At 43.1% G+C, this 19,300-nt stretch overlaps 2 protein-coding genes across 3 annotated transcripts; one reads left to right on the top strand and one right to left on the bottom strand.

Moving 5' to 3' along the window:
* The first annotated feature begins 4,794 nt into the window (after positions 1–4,794).
* LOC100194169 (uncharacterized) lies at positions 4,795–15,503 on the top strand. Of its 2 annotated transcripts, XM_008683013.3 has the most exons (13): positions 4,795–5,313; positions 6,532–7,337; positions 7,437–8,174; positions 8,825–8,912; positions 9,078–9,140; positions 9,943–10,103; positions 10,213–10,288; positions 10,739–10,798; positions 10,895–11,002; positions 11,923–12,159; positions 12,473–12,564; positions 13,140–13,846; positions 14,262–15,503. In XM_008683013.3, the coding sequence occupies exons 2-12, from the start codon at positions 6,796–6,798 to the stop codon at positions 13,654–13,656; spliced, it is 2,682 nt and encodes an 893-aa protein (XP_008681235.1). In that variant the 5' UTR covers positions 4,795–5,313; positions 6,532–6,795; the 3' UTR covers positions 13,657–13,846; positions 14,262–15,503. The 2 variants fall into 2 exon arrangements, with proteins under 2 accessions (XP_008681235.1, NP_001346347.1); NM_001359418.1 differs by lacking the exon at positions 14,262–15,503 and having other exon boundaries at positions 4,896–5,313; positions 13,140–13,793.
* LOC541779 (plasma membrane intrinsic protein 1) lies at positions 15,219–18,475 on the bottom strand. Its single transcript, NM_001111464.1, is given in 4 exon segments — positions 15,219–15,661; positions 16,017–16,157; positions 16,582–16,877; positions 18,079–18,475. Coding segments are annotated over 4 exon segments (870 nt in total). The 5' UTR covers positions 18,416–18,475; the 3' UTR covers positions 15,219–15,565.
* Positions 18,476–19,300: the final 825 nt, after the last annotated feature.

The raw sequence follows: 19,300 nt of genomic DNA, 5'->3' as shown, positions 1-19,300 counted from the left end.
AGACGTACTCCGTCTTCTTGCGGATCCCCATCCGAAGCGCGCAACTCCGTAGAAGATGAGGGAATCCTTCTACCTCCGAGCTGTAGGATGTCCTAATGACAAAGGATTCTTCCATCTGGTAGCAAGAGAAGAAGGGTTTGTTAATATCGGGGAAAGAAGAGAAGATTCTTTTAGAGGGTAAGAGGTCTTTTCTTTTAAGTCCTATGGCTCCAATACCACCTGAAGTGTCCCGATCCTTTGGGACTCAAATGTGATACAATTACTAGTCTTAGGAGGCTAGTAACCACATTCCTTACTTCAAATAGTACAGAGTTTGAATAAAAGTTATTACAATACCAAAGTACAAGCTCTAGCGAGCCTGAAATACAAAGCACTGTGGAAGATCAACTAGCCCAAGCCACAGGAAGACTGGGTGCAGACACAACCCCCTTCTAGTCGAACATAGCAGAAAAGAAGTCTTCGGCGGCTAAAAAACATAAATAAATCTGGGTGAATACACGAGGTATTCCGCAAGCCCATCTCGCCCGTAAAGAGAGAGGGACCTATACAGTACATGCTTGGTATGGTGGAGTTGAAGTCACTCTTCTTTTTCAGAGAAAGGCAATACTTTGATGGTTTTACCCCAAAGAAAGAAGTAGCGCGTTTTCACACTCAACCACCACTGAGCTTCCCGCTCCCGTGGCATTGTTTTCATTTCCAAAAACACCCACACACACATTTCCCTGTTTACGGAGATCATAAACACTAATTGTCATACCACACTAGACTCGTCCATACCAGTGGACACAAACTATTCGAATAGGTTTAAACTCTGCGCAGAGGGGTACACCTTACCCACTAGTCCGGCTCTGCGGTCTCATGGCCAATGAGAGCCGAATCCGAATCTCTTTCTTTCCCCACATGTCCTTACCTTAGTGGTTATACCGGAAGGAGTCAGGCCACCGCCATGTCCAAACCGGACAAAACATTCCCCCTCCTTATCCTTCCGATGCTCCCCAGCCATCATAACCCTGGGGTTCGGACCGTACAAGTTCAAATTGAGTGACTGCCCATACAGTCTCGAGTGTTTGTACTTGTCATGAGTATAGGTAGTGAAGGATGACAAATCGGTCCTTATATGAGGCGACAATCCTTCTGCTCACACCTAACCCGGCTGAGCCAACACCTGAGGCCCTCCCCTAAACCAGGGAGTCCCTGATTATCCCACTCAAAAGGTGATAAGGGTGAATACCCTTCATCATACACTTTTTGAAAACACCACCCTTTTTCTCATCCCACATTCTGTATTCCAAAAGATATTCTTTAATGTGGACTATCTCTCTTCTCACAATGCAAAGGACCCAACCCTTATTCCCGGCTTAGGTAGTGGTAGAAAGAGCAGGTAATTTATGCATCAAGGGAAGAATGGACTTGCCTTCGTCGAAGTTCTCCTGGCACGAAAGGTCTATTTCGAAGAGATCGGGTTCCTGCCCTTCTTCCGGAGCTACAATTTCCGGAGGATCGGATCCCTCTTCCCCTAGCAAAAATAGGTAATGAACAATACATCAACCATGGTGGCTTAGTGGAGTGTGCCAAGTTTTAAATATCATTATTTTGTGCCCTATAATTTATTTAGACTATTTTTGGTGCATAAAATATCAATATATGCATTTATATATGAAAATAGAAAAAGAAAAAGGAGAAAAGGAAAAAGAAAAAGGGTTCTCGGGTAGCTGGGCCCGGGGGGGGGGGGGGGGGGGATTTCGGCCTAGCTGGCCTAGACGGCCCACGAGGAGAGGGGACGACGCGGGCGGACGCCGTGAGCGCGGGCCCACGCGCCAGAGAGAGGGGAAGGGCTGACGGCGTCGGGCGGTTTGACGGGGGAGGGGGCAAACCGGCCGGGGTCGGGAAAAACCGACCGCCGATGAGGTTCTGCGGCGGTTCTCCGCCGTGGTTCCGGTTCTGGGTGGTCGGGGAGGTGGGCTAGTGTGGCCAGAGGTAGGGGGGTCATGGTGGCGGGGTCAATTTGGCCGGTGGACGCTCGGGATGGCCGGTCCACGGCGAGGTGGCGGGCTCCCGTGGCGGTGAGGTCGCCGGTGGGGCTACCGGGCGCAATAGGCGAAGAAGAAGTGCGTGATAGGCTTGTGGCGCAGTGGCGGAGCTTAAGAGCTAGAGCAATTTGACCATAAGCCACCAGAGAGGGGAGAGTGGAGCTCACCGGAGAGGGGAGGGACGATGACGTCGAGCTCGATTGGGTCCAGGGGAGGAAGATGGAGTGGCTGAGGCCTGGTGCGGTGAAGGGGCTCGGGGCGGTCCTTTTATAGGTGACCGATGAGGGGAGGTGGCGAGCACCGGCGACGCTTGCTGCGGCGGCGATGATGGCACACAGTGGCGACGGGACGGCTCGGGCAGGCAGTGGCGACGAGACGACTCGAGCACAGTGCGCGGGGACACAAGGCGCCAAACCGAGCTGGCGAGCGCGTTAATGGCGAGGCGACGGGGCGGGCGATGGCCGGCAACGAACGCACCGATAGCCTGATCATGGGCAAGGGGAAAGGGGCTGACAAGCGGGGCCCGCCTGCCAGAGAGAGGGCGGTCGCGAGGGAGCGAGGGCGAGCGCGACTGATGGGTGGGGCTGGCAGTGAGCGCGGCGCGGGCGCGCGCGAGAGGTGGGACGAGCTGGGCCTCGGGCGGGGGAGATGAGCGCGCGAGAGAGAGGGGGGGAGCTTGGGCCGGAAACGGCCCAACCGGGGGGAGAGGAATTCCTTTTTCTTTTTCTTTTTCTATTTCCAAATCTATTTCTCTTTCTCTTTTTCTATAATCTCTTTTTCCTTTAAACAAATATTTATCTAGATTTCTTGGGTGTCAAAATATTCTATGTGAAGTACTACTAGCAACTATAGTGTATGCATGTGATGAAGGAAATGTTTCATGAGATGGGGTCTTAGGAGATAATTAAAGGGGGGGTTAGGGGTTTAGGGTTCCTAACCTTGGGATCAAAATTGGGATGTTACAGAGATGCATTTGACATTTGTGGAGATAACCTGAGTGGAGCATCGCAATGATCAAAAGGACAACTTTCGAACGACCACATCCAAACATGGAGGAACAATCGTCATCACAATTTTGACATATTTCACCTAGTCATCTTTAGAGCATATGGAGATCAATCGTTGGAATACTGTTCCAGATGCAACATGAGACGATAAACCCTCAATTGATATGTCAGGGCCGTTTAAATTGCAACTAAACTCCTCACAAGCTCAAGCGAAAATCTGGCCAAAAGAGGGCCTTTCATCGAACATCACCATCACCTTCTCCATTCCATCAAAACTAACATTCCCATAAACATCTTCCTCCACACTTCCTCCATGGTATAGTGTCACTAGGGTGTCCATCTATTGCACACATAGATTTATAACTCAATAATCATTAAAGATGATACCTGACTAACACTATCAACTAATGTCTAACTAAATATTATCCCCATCTACTAATCTACTAATGCCTAAATACTTAATACTAACTATATATACTAAGAAACAACTAACCACATCAAGCAGTTATATAATCGATTAATACTGTGTGAAAACAGGTATACATGAGGTCGCGGTGTAGTCAAGCTACCGGCGGCGGAGGTGGTGGAATCGGACGACCTCCTATCTACAAAAAATAACATAGTAGCCTCAGTAAAAAAATATTCTGCAGCACCTCCCCTACACAACGAGGTTTCTAAAACCTATAGAGAAACGATCAACAAGATGGCTGACATCTACACTTTCCAACATAGAAAATAACACGATGGCTGACATCTAAGTAGCTATCAAACTATATTCACTAACAACTAAGTAGCTCTAACTATATTCACTAAATATACTAAGCAAAACGAAATAAACTATATAACTAAACTAAGTAACTAAACTTAGATCACATAGATGAAAACAATTTAATGGAACCTATATATACTTATATATAAGTAATGAAGCAATTAATGAAAACAATTTAATGGAATTGTATATACCTATATATAAGTAATGGAAACAACTAACTTAGATTACATAGATGAAAACAGTTTCACAAATACAAAAAATCTAATTATCATCTACCTGTGACGCCGGAGCGCGGAGGGCGGCTCGCCGGGGCGGCGCGGCGTGGCTGTTCGGTGGGGAGCGTGCTCGTTGGGATGACGGATGAGCCAGGGCGGAGGACGAGCCGGAGCGACGCTGCGGCGCTGCGGGCGGGCGGACGTGCGGCGGGGAGGCGACTGTAAGAGTGAGGGTTCGGCGGGAAGAGAATGGGAAAGAGAAGCCGGGCCCGCGTCTAAAGCCCTAGCCGGGCTATGTTGGCACCTCTTCGTCCTCACCGTCGTTGCCACGTCAAAGCTCGGCGCTATAGGTTATGGTGTCGAGCTATGTTGACTTGACGTCATAGACTATGACACAGAGCAAAAGGTACAAAACATAAAATAAGTCGTTCAGAGGTTTAAACGTGATTTTTTTTGAAAAAAGAATTAAAATAAAAAAATTCGGTTGCAACGTATGAACATTGTACTAAGTATTAGTATAAACCACTACCGTAATTGCACACAGCAAAGTGTGACGGCAGCTCGGCAAGACGTCGCGGCTGAGCCGCTTTGCAGGTTAACATCAGCACATGCAGTGCAACACCATAGTTAAAGCTCGGATTTTGGCACAAGGAGGTTTGAGCAGCAGCCCCGGACCCCACCACGGCACGACAGCCCACAGGGATTCCGAACCGCACGAGATTCTCGCCACCACCACCAACCATCCCTTCCCTCCTCACTCCCGTCCCGTCACAGCACAGGCGCGGCGCGGAACACGCACACTCCCCTAGTCCCCTTGGCCCTTCCCACCTCACTCGCACAAGAGCATTGCGGAGCACACAGCAGACAAGGCGAACAATAACTGCCCCCCCTTCATCCTCCCCCGCTCCCGTCGTCGTCTCCTTTCCACCCCCTTTCCCCCGCCCCCTGCATCCTGCATTACCCCCCTCGCGCGTCCCTCTCCGATCCCTCACCCCCCAGATTCCTCCTGCCTACGCTCGCGGGTCTCTCCTGCCCGCCCGATTTCGCCTCGGACCTCGTCGTCCATGGTGTGCTTTTTCTTCGTGGCGATTTGCTGCGCCTCGTCGCCGGCGACCTTGGCGCTTGCAGGCGGCCGACTGCAGTAGGGCAGGTCTGCTTCCACAGACGTCTTCGCCGTTTGAGAGGTGGCGCCCACCTCCACCGTCTCGTCTGCTGCCTGCTCTAGTGGTGCCGGACCTGGGGTGGAGCGGAGATCCACAAGGGCTTGGATTGCTTTCGTTGTCTTGCTGGTACGTAATCCGAACTTGTTTGTAGATAGATTGTGCTCGGAGTTCGTATCGTTGTGCGGCGCATATTAATGCTGCTACTGTGAGTAATCAATTCGGAATCTTGCTTTATCTACACTCAACCACCTGTGGATTTGTTTACTATCTGCTGCGCTATTCTAGTCTGTCCATAGTTCGATTATCCTGGGGTTCTTCCGGGCATGATCAGTGCCACTTGGCCCCACAGGATTTGGTATCCAAAGGCTCGAGTGTAATTGATTTCACAAAAATCTCCGAAGTTTGTATCTTGTCATTTCCTGCATAAGTTCCAATTGGTATAGAAGTTAGGGCTTGTGTTGTTCCCTTGCAGATTATATAATCCAGCTTATTTCATATAGATTATATAATCCGGATTATATAGTCCAGTTTATATAATCCTATTAGAGATATTTCTTTACACAAATTATTAGTGAGTAAAAAGCCAATCAATAATCTAAAATAAGCACCTAATGACCTGCTTATGGATTATCATAATCTAGGTACCTAGATTATATAATCCATTCCAATAAAATGTGTTGTTTGTTTGCCTCTTAAGTCTTAACTTATTTAAGCTGGATTATATAATCTAGAAGGTAAACAAACAGGGCCTTAGCTGAGTTATATCAGTATTCTTAGTGTTGGATACTTCAGAACAAGTTGGCTTGGTAGTTTATGCCACCAATCGGAATGGTGCATATTGGATTGTGCATATTTTATGCCGTCAGCACATACCATACCCATTCAAAATGGTTATTGCGTGAAAGCTCTGAAAGAAACCTGCATATCATATGCCCGGTGTTTTTGCATACGTTTTGATTAGATACTATGTCCATATGGCTGTTAGTATCGTGGGCAATTTTTTGGTCAACATCGTGATAAATTTTCCTGGTACTTTACCCTTTTGCATGTAAGCAGTTCTCATGAAAAACGATGTTACAAGATTGAAGAAAAGCTATTTTTCGGATCTTTTCTTTTGATTTCTATATGATCCCAGCAAACCGTTGAAATGATGCCTATTATAGTTTGAGTAAATTGTTTCCATTTGTGTGTTTTTAGAGCACACTACTCGAAATGGTTACTCGATTTATTGAAAATCTGAAACTGAACATTCGCTTGCAGTCAGCTTAAGAAATTGTCATAATATTTTGTTTTAGTGCTCCATTATTGTTATTGATAGCACCTGATGTTTGGATATGGTTTCAGGCTTTGAGGTGGAGATGACACTAAGTTGAAATTTTTATCACACGAGGAAGCAAGAACAGGAAAAAAAATCACATTTCAGTGTTGCACTCTGTGGAGGGTTCATTGTTGGTCCACCAAACTACTGCAGTGCTGGAGGGTTTTTGTTGAAGTCCTCTTCATGTTCACCATTTCTAAATTGTCATAGGCTCATAGCATTGTAGCTGATCAGTCTTCAAGATCTTCCTATGAGTACATAGATAAATCATCATCGTATCTGTGTTAAGTATGCCACCATGGTGGGGAAAATCTTCATCCAAAGAAGTGAAAAAGTCTGCCAAAGAAAACCTCATCGACACATTTCAGCGTCTCATAAGTTCAAATGAGCAAAAGGGAAGCAGAAAATCACGAAGTAGTCGTAGACATGGTAAAGACACAGCTGGTGACAAAGGTTGCTGGTCCACTGCCCAATCCCGCTCAACATCCCCTTCAAAAGAGGTCTCTCGATGTCAGAGCTTTGCAGCAGATAGACCACATGCACAGCCACTTCCTCTTCCCAAATCACGTGCTAAGGTGACACGTACTTCTTCTGATATTACCAACTCAAAGTCCACTTTGGAAAAGCATGGCAAAGGACAACTGCTTCCACTCCCTCCAATTCAGCCTAAAAAAAGACCTGAAGCTACTGAACCTGTTACTGAAGTAGCTACTGCTTCGGTCTCCAGCAACTGTTCTATTGACAGTGATGATCCTGGTGATTCTCAGCTTCAGAGTCCTGTGGGAAATGAGGCTGAAAATGCGACTAGAATTACTGCAACAAGTAGTTCAAGGTATGCCCTCAGGTTCCATGAATAATTGTTTCTTCTTTTATTGGTTTCTGTAATTACTTGAATTCATGCTTATGAATTTTGATTACTCTTCTTGTGAAGTGTTGTGCGCAAAGAATGTTCTAGTGCTATTACCAGAAAGAACACAAAGGAAGTTGCAAAGCCAAACAGTGCTTTTCTCAGTAACCAAATCCTGTCAACATCTCCAAGAGGTACCTTTGCTGATGGTTATCAATCCAATTTACAAAGCCCCCGACAGATTGCCCTGGAGAGTGCTCCGAATAGTTTGATGTCAAGTCCTTCTCGAAGCCCAAGAAATATATGTCCTGTTCAGATTCCAACTTCAGCTTTTTGGGCAATAAAACCTCATACTGATGTAACTTTCCTTGGGTCTGGTCAGTGCTCCAGTCCAGGTTCTGGTCAGACATCTGGGCATAATTCAGTGGGAGGTGATATGCTAGGCCCAATCTTTTGGCAGCCTAGCCGAGGTAGTCCAGAGTGTTCACCAATTCCAAGCCCAAGAATGACGAGTCCTGGTCCAAGTTCTCGGGTGCATAGTGGAAGTGTCTCTCCTTTGCATCCAAGAGCTGGTGGGGTCACTCCTGAATCCCCAACAAATCGACATGCTGAAGGGAACAAGAAGCAAACCCACAGATTGCCGCTTCCGCCATTAAGCATTGCTAATAGTTCTACCTTTTTGCCAAACAGCTCTAACCCAACTAGTCCTATATCTCGTAGTCCTGGTAGAACAGAGAATCCACCGAGTCCTGGTTCACGGTGGAAGAAGGGAAAATTGATTGGCCGTGGGACATTTGGCCATGTATATGCTGGTTTTAACAGGTATGCCTTTTGCCATTCTCATGCATGGAAATGTATTGTATTTATTTCAGTTTGTATGCTGATTGAAGATATGATTTGTTTATCAGAGTTACAGTTTCTGTAGGTAGCCACTAAATCTAATTTTATATTTTGAGTTTTGAATGTTTAATTTCTGGCTTCTCGTTCTTGCAGATGTGTTTTAACTTTTAAGTGCTGCCACTATCATATAAAATAATGATCTTTTAGCAAGTTACTATCTGCATTCACCTTTATTATCTCTTAATAATCCCTTGCAATCTTTCGCTAGTTTGTGAAACTACATGTAATACCATGATTTATAGATTGGTATATTTGGAAGGAGTCATTGACGTGAATGCTTTACATTAAAAATCCAGAATTCCAGATTATGTTCTATCTGTGCTGCAAGAAATTTGGGCTAGAATAGAACATATATTGTGATATAAGTAGTAACAAATTGCTCCAGATCTTAGTTGTTTTCTCTTGTATGGTGTCTTCGTTCCTTTTACCATCAATGATAGGGTCCTGTGAAAACATAATGTCAGACCTCATAATAACTCTAAACTATCATCTGTCTTGACTAGCTAAATGTTTTATTGCACTTGGTCATTATTTGTTTCCTTATTTGAATTGTTCATTATCATCTATTTCAGTGACAGAGGTGAAATGTGTGCGATGAAGGAGGTTACCCTTTTCTCAGATGATCCTAAATCAAAAGAAAGTGCAAAACAGCTCTGCCAGGTATGGTGTCTTGTACATGTTTGCACAATATTGAAAACTAGGCCTGTTTGGTTTCTTGCCTAAGACACCACAACTTGCCTAAGCTAGTGACTAAGCTTAGACAAGTTGTGACCATCATGCCTCATGCTGTACTTTCTCTTTTAACATTATTATTTCATTTCACAGGAAATATCACTTCTGAGCCGACTGCAGCACCCAAACATTGTGCGATACTATGGATCTGAAACTGTATGAACTGCTGCCTTCAGTTATTAATTTATTGCCATTATTATTCATACTATTGTTGTGACTTTCACATTTCCATGATTGCACTGGTAGCTGAACAGTTTATGTTTCCTACTCTTCACTATGTTCTTCATGTAGAGAATAGCAGCAAAAGAAAAAAAACGAATGAAACCTGCAGCATTGTATTATCTGTCTAAAAAAGAATGCAATTCTAGGTGCGTTCTTGGTTATAGTGTCTAAGGTTTGACTAAATATATAGTTAAAAATATTAATGTTTGTGACACCAAACAAGTATACTATGAAAATATATCTTATGACAAATCCAATGATACTTATTTGATATATTGCGAAAGGGCCTCTAGCTGGATTGGTTAGGTGGTCTGAGTTTTAGGCTGGGGCCTCTACCCGTGGGAGCGAATTTTAGGTTGGGGCTAAAAAAAACCCCTTGTCCATCCCACACCAAAGCACAAGTCTAAGGTCCGGCCCTGGTCGTGGTCGTTCTCACACAGGCTACGATGCCGCTGTGCATGGGTGGGGCAGAGGTTTGGGGGTTTTCTCGACTTGTGTGAGAGGTCTTCTCTTAACACAATATCCAGAGGCTGTCTTACCCTCCGCAGGTTGAGTTTTTTATTTGATATCTTAAATTTTGATACTTTTTTTACATATAATTAGTTAAACTCAAGATACTTTAATTTGGTACTGTGCTAGAATCACATTCTTTTCTGGATGGAGGGAGTACATAGTTACTTTTCCCCATGCATCTTGTGATTCTTCTAAATGCATCTCCATATATTATACAAAATAGGTTGATGATAAGCTTTACATATACCTGGAGTATGTTTCTGGTGGATCTATACATAAGCTTCTCCAAGAGTATGGACAGTTTGGTGAACAAGCCATTTGCAGTTATACTAAGCAAATACTTTTGGGCCTAGCTTATTTGCATGCAAAGAATACAGTACACAGGTAACATAATTTGTATAGTTTTCCTTTTCCAGCCTATTATTTTATGCTTACTAGAGGTCTGCTATTTTTATTTTTTTTTCTTTTACTTACTCTCTTCCTAAATTTGCAGAGACATCAAAGGCGCAAACATATTGGTAGACCCTAATGGCCGCGTGAAGCTCGCTGACTTTGGGATGGCAAAACATGTAGGTTTTCTGCTCGTCTTTTATTCCTATTTGTAGAAACTAGAAAGCAACTCAGATGTCAACAATAGTATTTTGTCTCCACCGAGGAAATGTGTTGCTCTCTTTTGTACCTGCACCTCTACTAATAACTTCTGCTATTTCAACCTCTTCTATAAGAGTTAACCACTTTATTTTGGCCGTCGGTGTCTCTGTTACCATATCTTCTGCTTGGATTTTCATTGTCAGCCATGCTTTTCACTGGGCAATAGTTCTGAAGTCTTAGATATGTCTCCAATTTAGCTGAGGGCTTTTATTATACCTTGACTGGTTGTTTTGTTGATTGCTTGTAGTAAGTTTCATCTAAATGTTGAGAATGTTTTCTCCCCTCAAAGGCTCAAAATATGATTCTTATATATACATATTTTTTAACCTGTGAGGTCTAAACATGTGTTTTGCTGTTTTATTTCTTAGATCAATGGGCAGCAGTGCCCTTTCTCATTTAAGGGTAGCCCGTACTGGATGGCTCCTGAGGTATTGCCCCAAATCTTGCATTGTCCCGCTACATTAGTTATTTTGGTTGGGTTTATATATCTTGACTTTTTTTCTTGTGTTGTGACAAATATGCAGGTTATAAAAAATGCTAGCGGATGTAACCTTGCAGTTGATATATGGAGTTTAGGATGCACAGTCCTAGAGATGGCTACTTCAAAACCACCATGGAGCCAATATGAAGGGGTTAGTGTTAGACTTTAAAGCTATGATTTGTGTTTCTGTAGTGTAAATTTGATTGCAGAGGGTCACACATTATGCAAGATGTATGATGCACCTTTTTTTCTGCTAATGCATTGTCAGTCAGCAGTTCAAAATTGTATTAACCACTGGATTGGGATTCTTACAGAATAGATGTAAAAAGAAGATAGCTACTAGAGAAGTTATTATTCCGTGCTGCCATTGGATTTGTTGTAGCAGTCTTCATTTTATATAGCATATTCTGGTGATATTCATTAACAAAAGTATTAACTAAAGTACAGGATGGAAAAGCATAACATTGGAGTCACCAGCAAATTAATGAAGGGTCCAATCAGTAACACTAATCGAATCGAACACCCTAATCGAGCATAGAGAAACAATCAGCCCGACTAATCGTGACTAATCGTGATTAGTTGGACGATCTGAAAACAATCAACGTTTTCCCCCCTTGTTTTCACCGCTTTTCTAAAAAACTGATCGATTCTGGTTTTCTTTGTTTACATCCATGGATGTTACTGCAGTGAACGAAGACATCTAGGTCACAAACTGCAATCAGTTCTTAAACTATTTGTTCAGCATGGCGGAGTTGTTTCATTTTACCGCCTTGGTCTTGTACAGTTCTTACGTCATGAGTAGCCAATAAACTATTATCAACTGCATTTTCAAAGAACTATTTCCTTATGCTGCATCTAAGCTTTGAGAGCCTTGGAATGCTTTTAAGAATGATGAGTACTTTCACTTTGAATTTCTTGTCATTGAAAGAAAAAAAAATCTGAAAGTATTGCTACTTGCTAGGAAGAACAGTTTATAGACATAGTACTAATGCTGAGTTATCTTTTGTTTTGTAAGATACTGTTGTCCTTCAAAATGTAACATGTCACTTTACTTTTTTACTTCTCCAATAGATTGCCGCAATGTTTAAGATAGGAAACAGTAAGGAGCTTCCACCAATACCGGATCACCTCTCAGAAGAAGGGAAAGACTTCATAAGACAGTGCTTGCAACGTGATCCATCCAGCCGTCCAACAGCAGTGGATCTTCTGCAGCATCCATTCGTACAAAATGCACCGCCACTTGAAAAATCATCTGCCTCTCATCCACTGGAACAGTTGACGGCTATATCATGCAGAACAAATTCGAAGGTATCAACTGTTTACTCTTGCTGAAGCTATGCTATCTTTCGGCTAATTAACATGCATGCTTTATTAGCCTGCAGATATGTCTTCAATTCTGCAAATTTTTTAAGTATAAAGTATTGACATTTGGTTTTAGTTTCCCCCCTCTATTTTGCCTCTCTCTGGCTGTAAATGATTAACATTTTGTCTAGAAGGTCTACTGGCACACTAATGACCTACATAGAATATTAGGGCCCTATCAATGGATGAGCACATGCTTGTTTATTTCTTTTTCGTTGTTTTGCTTACTACATTCTTTTTGGACGTCTTGATATTTCAGGTGGTTGAGCATGCCAGAAATATGTCCTCGCTTGGTTTGGAAGGCCAATCAATTTTGCAGAGAAGAGCTGCCAAATTTTCTTTGCCAAATAGGTAACATATTCATTTTTTAAAAATCTATCTGTTAAGTTTGTACGTTGGTTCCTTTCATATGTCCATACGTATATCCTAATTTGCATACAACCAAATCTTTTCATGGTAGAATGAAGTTTACACACTAATATATCCTAATTTGCATACAACCAAACATTTTCATGGTAGAATGGAGTTTACATACTAATATAATATATATCCTAATTTGCATACAACCAAACCTTTTCATGGTAGAATGAAGTTTACTTAACATTTGAAAATAGGAAGTGTCAGTTGGAGCAGTGTCCTAAATATCACATATTATATGGTATCCTGATATGCCCTCTGTTTTCGCTATTGCTTCTATAATTTCATTATTCAGATCATATATCATTTTGTGCGAAAATAAATAGCAAAGCACCCACCTGTAGAGGGCGTTATGTTTTACTCTTCTCTGTAGCCTATATTACTGCAGTTTTGCTGTAACTTATTTTTCGATCAACCCAACACCATGCTCCTGTCACAAATTTTACCATTCAATGAGTTTTCTTGTCTATATTAAAATGTCTGCCCACTAATTATTTACATATGTGCAGTGATATCCATATACGGAGTAATATATCTTGTCCTGTATCTCCATGTGGAAGTCCTCTTCTAAGATCAAGATCTCCACAGCATCAAAATGGTAGAATGTCACCTTCTCCAATTTGCAGCCCCAGGACTACTTCGGGTGCTTCAACTCCTCTGACTGGTGGTAGTGGAGCTGTTCCTTTAAACCATGTGAGGCAACCAGCTTACAGAAATGAGGGCTTCACGGTCACATCAAGAGGTTTTGATGACCACATGCCTAGCCGGCCTGTTGATCCAGTACATGGACGTTTTATTCGAGTGCAGCAATTTTCCGTGGGTCGGCAGGAGAGGGTAGTCTCTGAAGTTGACATTCTGAGCTCTCAATATGGAAAGATGAGACATGCAAATGTGTGGGATCCGCATGATAGGCCATTACCTTCTGAGCGTTCCTCTCAACAGTGCTTTGGGAATCATGCGAAGCTAAAACCTTCACTGGACTTGAGATCTGGTCCTCGGCAACCTGGGCGCAATCATGGCCATTGATTCTGTAGCAAAAGTTAATGGATAAGCTTTCAGTCGTGTCTATGTGATAGCTAGTGGTCCTAAGCTGGTTCACTGAAACCTTTAATTGTATCATAGTAGAAGATGTTCATTAATTATTTCAGATGCTGACAGTTGGCAGTGGATAAAGATTCTCAAATGTCAATCTCATATTCCCATTACTCTAAAGAAGGTACGTCCCTTGTCAGGATTTTCTGGTGATGAGAAAATTACAATCAGTAATGTAGACTGTAGAATGGGAAATAACTGTTATAACTTAAGTTCTTTACATTATCCACTACTCGTTTCATTTACTAGCTATATACAACGCAAAATGAACAAGTTACATGTGTGCAATAGTTTTTGCCTAGTTTGAATGAACAATTTAATTGTTTCTTGAAATGTGTCTCATTGTTTGGTATTACAGTTTAGTTTGCAAACTGTATGCTTTGGTTATTTTATCAACTGATTTTTGGTAAAATTTTGAAACACAACCTAATATGGGAAATGGGTGGTCTGAGGTCTAGATCACTTCCAGTGTCACCATTCAGTCTTCGGTTCATGTAACTGCACACTGAAATTTGTTGAATTGCCTTCTTGACTGACAGATGAGACATGCCCTATCAGGAAGGGGATGTTGTATACTCAAGGACCCAAAACAGTGACTCTGAACCTGTATACTCTTACTCTCGTATCTACAACAATTTAGTTTTCGTTTTCTTCTATGGGTTTGGAGGCCATTGTACAGAAGGGAACTCTCAACAAGAAATCCAGATTACATGGCACAGGCGAAAGCAAGTGAGCCGTTCACCAATCTTTCCCTTTTTTTTCGTTTTAATCTTATATAACAGATACACATATGCCGACTGCTCACTGTAAAGTGTTGATCGAACTGTGGTTGTAATACCGGTTCGATCCATTAAACGTATCTGTTACTCGAATATCATGTGAAGAGTCTAATCGTTAATCAAATTAACTGGTCCAGTTCTAAAACAGATTAACTCTTCCTGTGAAATCCATTTTCGAACGGGTGTGTAATGCCGCTTGAGTCCTGACGAACTAGTGTCCGATGTCTGCTTCAAGAGTCAAGAACACACTACACCTGCCTTCTGGGATGGATCATGTGATGTCTACTATCCAGTGGTCCGGTGGTGAGGGAGCCTATACCTTATCGTTTTGCGCCCTTCACCTTCGAAAACGCCTTGGCGGCTTGCGAGTTGCGAGCCAAAACAATCAAGGGAACAACCCATGTGCCATGGCGTAGAGTACGCAGGCAGCAAGCCAGCAATGCATTAGCCATTAGCTCCCAGGGTCCCCCATCCAGCAGTCTTTTACACCTGTCATCCATCATGTTCGTCCTCACTCCAATCATGGCGCTGCCAGAAGGCCACCCACACACACCAGGTCCACCATCGCTGTAGATTCAAATGAAGCACTGGAGCTGTTTTGAACCACTAGTGGTCACGCTACGTTCTATGTTGCTTTTAAGATCGTTTCAAATTACTATTAGTTTCCAGGAGGCATATCCGATGTGAATGCGAATCCAGCCAGTGCCGATTTCTGTTGAAACTGAAACCAAGAAAACCCTGAATCGATTTCACTTAACTTAAATTCTCACATGACATCTGCCCTTTCTTGCCAACATCCCAACGCATAAAATGAGACGGCAAACCTTGCAGCAAACGGATAATAACTTAAATTCTCCACGATGGAAAGAAAAAAACATGCACAGCTCGGTACAGGAATACACAGAGTTCTTGTTTCGGTTAACAGAACGGCGCAGCAGTGAGCACCAGCCCTGAAGAGACGACGAATAGGAATCGACAGAGAAACTAGGCGTGGGCAGACAAGAAGACATCACAGGAAGACGCCCGTTCTTCGGACTGGCATGTCTCGGCACGGCCACGGCAGCTTAAGACCTGCTCTTGAACGGGATGGCTCTGATGATCACCTGGTGGTAGATGGCAGCCAGAGCAGCGCCAATGAAGGGGCCGACCCAGAAGATCCACTGCAAAACAATCATAGGTTATAACACGACTCCTCGGTACCAATAGAGGATTAAACATGCATGCATTAACAAAGGATCATTAGTTAATACATGCCATCTATATGTATAAACCTATAATTATATAGGTCATGATTGTCAATAGCATGCCACTGTGTCTTCATCATTTGAAGTTTGGTGAGTTAATGATAAGTCGTAGTTAGAATCAGGCCAGACTTTCTAGAGCATGCCACTATGATTGCTGCACAATGGAAAGTTGGATGTCTGATATTTGGATGGAGACATTACACTGCGAGTGGTACCAAACTGTAGGAAATGGAAAGTTGGTTAGAGGGGAATCGAGAGTAGTTCCACTCACATGGTCGTTCCAGGCGTGATCCCTGTTGTAGATGATGGCAGCGCCAAGGCTCCTAGCTGGGTTGATGCCAGTGCCAGTAATGGGGATGGTGGCAAGGTGGACCAGGAACACCGCGAACCCAATTGGCAGTGGGGCAAGGATCTGTTTTCACCAAATAAGGGTTTCATTCATCGTAAGTCTTAACACAATATGAAAAATATGTATCGAAGAGTATGCATACATTTTCAATTTGTTGAAACACAAGATTAAGGAATCAGCTAAATTCCAGTCCCCAAAAGACATAAGACCTACAGTTCATCAGTTCATTACATGTGGTTTCTTACTGTCAAAAATAATGGATACTTAAGGAGTTCATTTCATCAGTATGTATGTATGTGCACAATCTATGAGCTGTATCAAGTTCAACATCAGAAATCCAGAAGTCAGAACACAAATTAAAACCATTATCTTATATTTAAGTTGCAAAAGTTGATTCAATTACATATATGTGTGCTAAGCCAAACTAATCCAAGCAGAACTATAACAACTGAACAAACTAGGAAAAGGGAAGTGGAAGAGTACTTACAGGAACATGGGAGTCCCTGGCATTCCTCTTGGCATCGGTGGCTGAGAAGACGGTGTAGACTAGGATGAAGGTGCCAACAATCTCAGCGCCAAGGCCATCACCCTTGGTGTAGCCAGGTGCGACAACATTGGCGCCACCACCGTTGCCCATGTAAAGTCCCTGCTGGAAGCCCTTCACCACTCCAGCTCCACAGATGGCACCCAGGCATTGCATGATGATGTAGAAGAGGGCCCTAGTCAGGGACAGCTTCCTGGCTAAGAACAGCCCGAAAGTCACAGCTGGGTTGATGTGTCCTCCTGTTGCAGTAGCAGGTAACAACCATTAGTGGTGTCTTTGGTTGTTGTAGTTGTGTTCTTGGTCTATGCTTGCTGAATTGCATGGATTCTTTCACAGTTCGATGCTTTGAAATTAAGCATGTATCTGGAGTCAATTACACAAACCATGACCAGGAAAGTACTATGCAAATTAACCATATGTCGGACCACTACTGTTTTTGAGATGGAATGACCACTGTAGGTTAACTGATATAGTTTTCTATGTACACACCTCACAAGTTAAAATGGTGCCTTTTGTACTTTAATCTTTAATTTTTTACACACAACTGTGGCCCGAAGTGCTGACATGAACTACTAGCATGTTTGGTTTGAGGAATGAGCTAGTCCATCATATTCTCACTCCTCACTTTTTTTGTTTGGTTTGTGGAATAGAATGAGTTGATCTATCATCACCTCATTCCTTATAGTTAGTTAGTTAGTACTAATATGAGGAATGGGGTCATCCCACCAAATTTGAGGAATGGATCCATGATGCACCACCATATTTTGGATGGAATGATTCCTCAAACCAAACACCCCCTACATCTGGCAGTTGATGATGCCTTTGCATAATTACACGCAGCACATGCTATAGTAGTACAGTATGTTACATGGTTTTTTTTTATTGCGGGTCAAATCTCCCTAGGTGCAAATAAGGTACAAACTGGTAACAGACAGAAGGGCCGGAAGTGGCTTAAGATCTGTTTTCTTTTTAACAAAATAATGAATTAACAGGGGCTTGCTAATCCCCATGCTCACGGCATGTATAACTGTGAGAAAGCTCTACTGTTTCAAAAGAAAAAAAAAAGGAATTTAAGATTCTCAGTTACTGATATCGGCTAAATATAAAATTATCTCTTTTTTTTGTCGTCTTCTTTAGTAGTGTTACTGACTGTAATCAGTGTATCCAAAGTAGGAAGTGGAGCAAATTCAATACGTCAGAGCGTATAGCAAAGTGGATACCCTGCCTATACATGTTGCTTTTTTTATTTACCCCAGCTCTTTTGCTTGAATATCTCGGAAAAATTGCACAGTAACTAGTCGGTACCATGAAGGGTTGTTACTGAGCTAAGCAAGTTGACGGACCAAAAGTGTAACGAATAATTGCAGTAAATTTAAAAAGTTCGTCCCATGGAATCTGGAAATAGAAGAAGCCACGGCAGCAAGAAGGGAGAGAGCTGACCGGAGATGCCGGCGGTGCAGTAGACGAGCGCGAAGATCATTCCTCCGAAGGACCAGGCGATGCCCTGGATGCCGACGGTGGCGCACTTGGAGGTGGACTTGGAGACGCCCATGACGGTGAGGATGGTGATGTAGAGGAAGAGGAAGGTGGCGACGAACTCGGCGATGCCCGCGCGGTAGAAGGACCAGGACTTGAGCTCCCCGGGCTCGAACAGCGGCGCCGGCGGGGGCTCCTTGTAGTCCTTGTCGTCAGCGGCGCCCTGCGCCGCCGTCCCGATGGGCTGGCGCTCCGAGAACTTGTTGGCGCCCAGGCGCACGTCCTCCTCTTTCCCCTCCATTGTTTTGCTCCCCGCCTCTCTCTCTCTCCTGCCTCGCGCGCTTGTGCGGTTGGGCTCGGCGGTGGTTTCTTGGAGCAGCGGCGTGTGTCACTGAGGCGCTCTGCCCCGGTGATTTATAAAGGCAGGCAGAGGGAGCTTGGGAGCAGGTCAGGTCAGGGTAGTGGTGAGGAGAGTGAGCAAGGAAGACACGGACGCTGTCCCTTCTGGAACGGAAGAGAAGGTGGTGGCGAGTTGTCGACACGGGAGTTGGGGACGGGGCCCACAGGCGAGATTCCGTTTTCTCCTGCGTTATGTCCAGACTTATCCAAATTGTTTTTTTTTTGTTTGTAGCGAGAAGCATTGAAACGAGGAAATACGAAATGGATGTTTTGTCAAAGAGAATGAAGGAAAAAAATATATGCGTGGTTGCAATTGCAATATTCTTTCACGGGGCGTTTAGATCCATTTATTTTAGAGAAATTATAATTTACTTAATAAAATAATTTATTTAGCTTGAAATTTAATATTTCACTAATTTCCAAAGTTTAAATATAAGACTTTTTCAAGTTCATGGGGTGAAGAATAAAAAATGCTTTTATGAATCGGTAGAATGTATTTCTACTTTGCAATATATAGGACGTTTTTCGGGTCACTACTTTATAGTAAAAATGTAACACATAAATATTTTTAACATCTTATCAATAATAATATATAAATATATTTTACATAAAACTATATTAGCTTAGTTGATATGTGCCTAAGTTACTATTATTAGAATAGAATTGGATTCCAAGGATGCAAACGGGTCCTCAGGGTAATTGTGACTATACTCTTCTCGACATTACAATTATGATTTAATCGTTTTTCAACTTTGGAATTTTACCTCTGTTTTAAAAGGGAAGCTAT

The sequence above is a fragment of the Zea mays genome, chromosome 5 (genome assembly GCF_902167145.1).
Source record: "Zea mays cultivar B73 chromosome 5, Zm-B73-REFERENCE-NAM-5.0, whole genome shotgun sequence".
Lineage (NCBI taxonomy): Eukaryota > Viridiplantae > Streptophyta > Magnoliopsida > Poales > Poaceae > Zea > Zea mays.
The sequence above is the reverse complement of the archived record's forward strand: the minus strand, read 5'-3'. Positions and strand labels throughout refer to the sequence as shown.

Bases quoted from the DNA above. Each gene is read 5' to 3' on its own strand.
- LOC100194169 (XM_008683013.3), top strand. From the start codon at position 6,796: ATGCCACCATGGTGGGGAAAATCTTCATCCAAAGAAGTGAAAAAGTCT. The intron at 8,175-8,824 runs GTATGCCTTTTG...CATCTATTTCAG, and splicing joins GTATATGCTGGTTTTAACAG to TGACAGAGGTGAAATGTGTG. The intron at 12,160-12,472 runs GTATCAACTGTT...TTGATATTTCAG, and splicing joins CATGCAGAACAAATTCGAAG to GTGGTTGAGCATGCCAGAAA.